This window comes from Aotus nancymaae, unplaced genomic scaffold (genome assembly GCF_030222135.1).
Source record: "Aotus nancymaae isolate 86718 unplaced genomic scaffold, 86718_ANA_hifiasm-v0.15.2.pri h1tg000029l, whole genome shotgun sequence".
NCBI lineage: Eukaryota > Metazoa > Chordata > Mammalia > Primates > Aotidae > Aotus > Aotus nancymaae.
Genome location: NW_026988442.1, coordinates 18,358,109 through 18,364,697, shown reverse-complemented (window position 1 = coordinate 18,364,697; position 6,589 = coordinate 18,358,109). Strand labels below are relative to the sequence as shown.

The 6,589-nt window shown below is 52.7% G+C and overlaps 1 protein-coding gene across 1 annotated transcript in view; it reads right to left on the bottom strand.

Annotated features, from left to right (window-relative positions):
* Positions 1-744: 744 nt before the first annotated feature.
* Positions 745-6,589, bottom strand: part of ARHGAP40 (Rho GTPase activating protein 40) — a 46,803-nt gene continuing 40,958 nt past the window's right edge. The window contains exons 12-15 of the mRNA XM_064382433.1: positions 5,469-5,609; positions 4,488-4,657; positions 2,963-3,012; positions 745-1,933 (exon numbers count right to left, since the gene is read on the bottom strand). Of these exons, the coding sequence (XP_064238503.1) occupies positions 1,842-1,933; positions 2,963-3,012; positions 4,488-4,657; positions 5,469-5,609 (453 nt within the window). The 3' untranslated portion in view covers positions 745-1,841. The remainder of the gene's footprint in view (positions 1,934-2,962; positions 3,013-4,487; positions 4,658-5,468; positions 5,610-6,589) is intronic.

Below are 6,589 nucleotides of genomic sequence, written 5' to 3'. Positions count from 1 at the left end.
CCAGGAAAGAAATACCTACGCTCCTCAGGAGGAGCCCTCAACCAATGACTCACAGGAGTTGAATAAACACACTGGCTCCCTTGCCGCTTGGGTAGGGTAACTCTAAGGGACATCTAGCACATTGTTTCTCACAGTTCTCCAGTGGAATTAAGCTCGAGTTGCCCCCAGCGGTAGCTTGCTTGATTGGGCACCATTTTATAGGCTGCCTCCCCCTCTTTCTCTCGTCTCCCCACTCTCGCATTTCTTAGGACCGCTATTTACGCTTGAATCTTTGCCTCACATTCTGCTTCTGGAGGAGCCCAAACCTAAGACACTGGATTATTGCGAAGATTAAATCTGTGAACCTCTTGGCACATACTAAATGCTCAGTAAACTTACTGTTACGTGAACAAATAAGTGAAGCCTCACCTGCCCTGAGGATACAGACCCAGGGCAGAGGAAAGGAGGGAGAGACCTGGGACCGCAGAAGATGAGAGGTTTCCCAGAGAGGTTGTCCCTCCAGTGCCCCTACCTGTCAGCAACTGGTGTCATTACTCCATGTCTCCCCATTCTGAGTGCTCTTCCTGCCCCTCCAGTGGTTGCGGCTTCAAGGTGTGGCTGGACCACATTGGCCAGAGTCCTTTGAGCAGCTCAGCAAGATGCTCTTATCACCAAGCTCCCATGTCGACTCTCTGGAAGGACAACATCCACCAAGCGCTGGACTGGAGAGAAAAACACTTAAGCAAAGTAAACGTGACATTGAGCTTGTTGTGCCTTTAATGTTTAAACAATTTAAATATCATATTACAAAAGGACAAGGTTGTACAAATCAACATTTAAAACATGAGAGCGTTGAAGAGTCTTCCTCTGTCCAGTTCTCCCAGGGCTGATCATAGCTACTGTGCTGGCTCCCCGTCCCTGAGGCCCTAGCCCCTCTTCCTTGAAGGACTCTGAGAGGCCAAGGGACTTGTTCAAGGTCACAGAGCTCTCCTGGTTTTGTCTCTGGTGCTGCTGCCACTACACACTGTAGGGCCACTTTCAAAACAATTTTCCCTGGGGAAATAAAACCCAACTACCTCTTGATAGAGGTGCTGCATTTTTAATTTTCCTCCAGTCTGGAAGCCATGGAGAGAAGTCCATGGAGATCCAAGTGCCCCGAGTGGTGTTGTCATGCAGCAAGCTTGCTGTTGGAGGCGACTCTCTGGAGGGCTGCGGGGGAGTGAAGGCTTTGTGTGCGTGGTTAAAACTTGAAAGCTGTGAGGAGGGGCGCAGTGGCTCACATCTGTAATCCCAGCACCTTGGGAGGCCAAGGTGGGAGGATCACCTGAGGTCAGGAGTTTGAGACCAGCCTGACCAACATGGAGAAACCTCCATCTCTACTAAAAATAAAAAATTATCCAGGCATGGTGGCACATACCTGTCATCTCAGCTACTCAGGAGGCTGAGACAGGAGAATCGCTTAAACCTGGGAGGCGGAGGTTGCTGTGAGCCGAGATCAAGCCATTGCACTCCACCCTGGGCAACAAGAGCAAAACTCCATCTCAAATAAACAAACAAACAAAACAAAACAAAAAAACCCATGTGAGCTGTGAAGGGAAGCCTTCCTGTCTCCAGTTCTCCCAGGGCTGATCATGGCTATGGTGTTGGCTTCCCTTCCCTGAGGCCCTAGCCCCTCTGATTGCAGAGAGCACTAGCTCTGAGTCCATTTCTGAGGGGTCTGAGAAGCATTTCAGAGAAGGATGCCTTGGAAGAAGACTCAGACCTTCCCCCTGAAATAGCTCTGTTCTCATGCTGGGTACTTGAAGACAGAGCCAGCAGGGGAGAGGAGGAGGCATCCGGGCTGCTCCTGAGAGTCGCAGGGTTTATGTGGGGCTCTGTTTAAGGACCCACTCGCCGTGCGGGTTGGCACGGTACAGATCTAAGAGGTAGGCATCTGGGTCCAGGCGATGCTCATCTGTGGGAAGAAGGGGTGAAGGAGGTTGAGTGTAGGCTGTGGGCCGTGCTGCTGCCCTGCCCAGAGCCCTTCGCCAGGCACCAGTCCCCTGGCTCTATGCATCTTGGCTGCTACAGCTCACAGCTACCTCTTTCGCTGGAGAACTGACCTCACTGATGGAAGATGCCTTGCCAGAAAAGTGACGACCCCCACCCTCCCCCGGGGAAGCCCACAGTTGATGACTGACTGACACAGACGTACAAAAGATCAGTCTCCTTGCCTCCACATGGAACAACTCTGATGTGATTTGTACTCTAGAGCCCCCTTGTGGATCAGGCCAGGCTCCAGGATGTGGACACTCCCGGCCACTGCCCCTGCCTGATCCTCCTTCACTGCTTCCCTTGGAACTCTCTTCCTGAGGGCTCCCCCTCAAAGCATCGTGTACTCCTGAAGCCACGTCTTAGCCTTTGCTTCTGGGCCAGTGGCGCTCAAAGTGTGGCCCCTCAATTAGCAGCATCTGCAGCTCCTGGGAACTCATCAGAAACGTACATTATCAGGCCCCACCATCTGTGTCTTAGCCTTCCAGAGGATTCTGAGGTCCTGCTAAAGTCTGAGGATCACTGCTCTAGAGAATGCAAAGGGAAACAGCTTCCCATCAGAGCCAGGGACCTCCTAGAGCCGGACATGTGTTTGCAGAATTCCTTAAGGACTCCTTGGCCCCTGGTCCAGGGATGAGTTCCATCTCAGTTAGGGTATCCCAGAGGCGTCAGTTTCACTGGTGGTACTGACAGCCTTCACACTAAACAGACATCTTGCCTCTCTCTGCAAGCTTAGGTTCTAGGTCAGTTCTAGGCAAAATCCAAACTCCAAGATAGGTTCCTAAGACTTGCACAGGCTAACCTTTAACCTTACGGCAGGACGCCACCTGGTTTCACTGGAGACAGAGGCCTGAAGGGCTCTGGCCTCCCCCTGAAGGGGCCAGTGAGTCTCTGAGGTGGAAGAACTCCCAGGGACCCAGGTTCTGCTCCCACTTCCCACAGTGGAACTTACTGATATTCCCTCCAACTTCATAGAGGAGGATGCTGGCTGACTCCACGGACCTGTGGCATAAGACAGAGAGAGAGAAAAAAAACTGCTTCCTTTTTCTTCTGGAAACAGTAAAAGCAACAACCGTCCATGGCCCCCAGGCCTGGAAAGAGCAGTCCTCACTGATTTTTGGTCCCACTGGGGAGAAGAAGCATAAGGACCCTCCAGAAAGAGCTGGAGCCAGTGACAGAGTCCAGCACCCAGGGTCTGGGGAGAGGCAGCTGGAGGGCACATGGTGAGGCGCAGCCAGGGTGCACCCCACTGCGAGGCCCCTTCCTTCCGGGCATCAGAATGGAGACTTCGAGGGCAGGAAAATGAGTGGTGACAGATGGGGACAGGAGCCTGCTGTGAGGGGCAGATTTTGAGTCAAGACGGATTATGGACATTGTATGATTACATATGATAATTATGCTTATCATGTAAGAATAGCAATTGTTACATGATAATTATGGGTATCCTGAGTTCAATTCCATGGCTTCTTATCTGCCATGTGGCCTGAGGCAAGCACCTTCTCTTTTCTGAGTCTCAGTGCTCTCATCTGTTCAAGGAGGACCTGGACCAGACACTTGCTGAAGATGACAGTCTGAGGGCCCCTTGTGCCAATGCCAAGACGGAAGCTCTTGAAGACTCAGGCTGTTTCCTGTACCCTGGGAATGACGGCTGCACATCAGCCCCGACCTTCTTCCAGCTCCTTGGCCAGGCTCTGCTGCTTGCTGCAGGACTTCTGCCTGGAAGCCTCACCTCGCCCCCAGACTACACCAGCCTCGTCTTCCAGGCACACCGTTCCCTGCATTTCTTATGAAACGTAATACAGTTTGTAACTTGAGCTTTGATTCGTAACGATGTGCTTTTTGTCTAGCTCTTCCTCAGAGCTGTGAGCTCTTAAGAGCAGGGCCTCTGTTCTTTCCATGGCCAGTCTACAATTCTATTAATACACTGTGGGCCAGGTGCAGTGGCTGACGCCTGTAATCCCAGCACTTTCGGAAGCCGAGGTGGGCAGATCACTTGAGGTCAGGAGTTTGACACCAGCCTGGCCAACGTGATGAAACCCCGTCTCTACTAAAAATACTAAAAAATTAGCCAGGCGTGGTGGTGGGCGCCTGTAATCCCAGCTACCTGGGAGGCTGAGGTAGGAAAATCACTTGAACCTGGGAGGAGGTTGCAGTGAGCCAAGATTGTGCCACTGTACTCCAGCCTGGGCAACAGAGCAAAACTCCATCTCAAAACAAAACCAACCAAACAAAAAATGGTGCCTGGTGGTAGGCATCCATTAAATATCCATTAAAATGAATAAATGAATTAGCAAGTGGTGGTCATGATGATTATTACTTGGAGCCAAGGAGCTCTCTAAGGTTGGAGAACCCATCTGACCACCCCAGAAAGGGAGGCCAGGCCAACAGCACGTGTAACTCCCTGGCAGCCTTCGGCTCTGGGGTGCAGAACCCTCCCTGCAGGGGAGAGGCTCCCGCCTCCAGAAAGTGCTCCTTACTGTAGAAGGAGGCTGTCCGTGTCCTCACTGCCTTGTTGACCATTGGAACCAGGGCTGAGGCGCTCTGTGAACTGCCTCAGGACGTGGGCCACTTTGGTGCTGGGGGTGAGAGGCACCTTCAAGGGGTCCTTGATAGGCCAGACCACCTGGATCTTTGCCACCTTGAGAGTCTGCAGAGAGAGAGAGAAAGTCCATATACACAGGCGCAGCATGCCTGGAGCTCAAACGTGGATGCATAAACACAAACATGGCACTTACACAAATGCCCACACTAAAAATCACAAGATGCACAAATGCACTCACAGACACACACACACACACAGGCCACTTGGGCACAGATCACAGACATACACATTCCAGATGTGTGCACACACAAACACAGACATAGAAACATGCCTGTGTCTCTACGCCCGTGTTTGTGTTTCTACGCCTGTTTTGCGTTCGTACACATAGCAGGAGTACATGCAACGCACCCACAAACAGATACGTAGGTTTGTATAAAGACCCATCACTCACACATGGTGCACGGTGCAGACTCGATGCTGATCAATTTCTCTGATGGGGACTTTAATAAGGAACTGTGTCCAGGACCTCTCCCAGGAATACTCAGTATTTTTGGAAGGCTCTTCCCTTCTACTATCTCCCTCTCAGCCCCAATCACCTCACAGCCCTCAGAGCGACCCCCATTTTCCCGATCCTTGGCCAGGGTCTGCCCAAAAATTGGGCAGAGGAGATGGTGCCTAGGGGAAGTCTCCGCGTCACTCCATTTCCCCTCCCCAACCCGCTTCTAAGCCCTGGTTTCTCAGCCACGCCACCTCGCTCCCCGTGATGGCGCTGCAGCGCCCCCTCGTGGGTTCACTGGGCCGTTGCTGGCAGACCGGTAGCAGGGACCTGGAGGAAGGGATGCACCGCGCTCCAAGCTCCCGGTGCCCTCCTGTCGCCTCGGCCCTTCTCTACCTGTCTGGGGTCGGGGGCACTCACCGCCTCGAGGCCGTTCCCTGCCTTGTCCTTGTCTGCATACATTCTCCGCAGCCAAGTCTTGAGGCCCGCGTCGCACAGCTGGGGGCGCCTGCTGCTGCTGTCGTTCAGTTTTCGCACCTGGGAGACCAGGAAAGAGGCGACCTGGCCAGAAAGGATCAAGTCTGGGCAGGGGGACAGGACTGCTGGGGTCGAGAGGCAGAACCCCCTCCACAGTCACCGTGGCCTCTTCCCTGCCCCAGCGTCCCACAGGGCTTGGAAATCTGCATTTGTTGGGCTTGGGACTGAAGCACTGGTTTGGCGGGATGAGGAGGGGGCATTCAGCCCCTAAAGTGGGCCTTGGAGTAGGAGACCCTGAGAGTGGAGCCCATCCTGAGGCTTAGTGGACAGTGGTCCCCCCCCGACAGAGGCTGGAGGGTCCTGCGCCTGCTAAGGGGTAGCTGCTCACGTGCACATTCAGACAAGGGTGTCCCCAAAACACACCTGGAGCAGGCTCTGCTCTGAGAACCCCCAAGCAGCCCACACTGGGAGATTCCTACAGAGACCTCCAGATCAACCCATACCTCTCTGTGGGATCCGAACTCAGCAGACAGAGTCAGAGAACACAGGCTCCATGGACCCTGATAATAACACGTCTGTCTCCAAGGGTCTGATGGAACTGGGGTGGATTCTGAGCTCCTCTCTTTGCTATGTGTGTGCTGTCTAAAGGTGACACACACAGGGAAGGACAAGGGTGATGGGGGCTCTCCCCTTTCACTTTTTCTACATCTATGTTGTCTGAAGATTTTCTAACAAAACATTCAGGCATTTCTTGAATTTTTAAAGCTCCCTCCAATAAAAAATGTATTACAATCCAATGTGTTCTAGTAGCAGCATTATCTCAAAGGGCTGAGTGCAGAGAAGAAAGGAACTATGGGAGTGTGAGGGGTGTATGAGGGAGGAGTAGGGGACTTTTGACAGAGGAGTTGACTCTTGAACTAGGAGGTCTTAAAGAATGAGCAGAGGGTACCAGGCTTCTGCTCTTTAAAAAAAGGTGGGGGGAGGGAATTCCAGGCAGAGTGAACTGCATAAGCAAAGATTCGGAAGTGTGAAGTACAAGATGAGTTTGGAGTGCCATCTGGCAC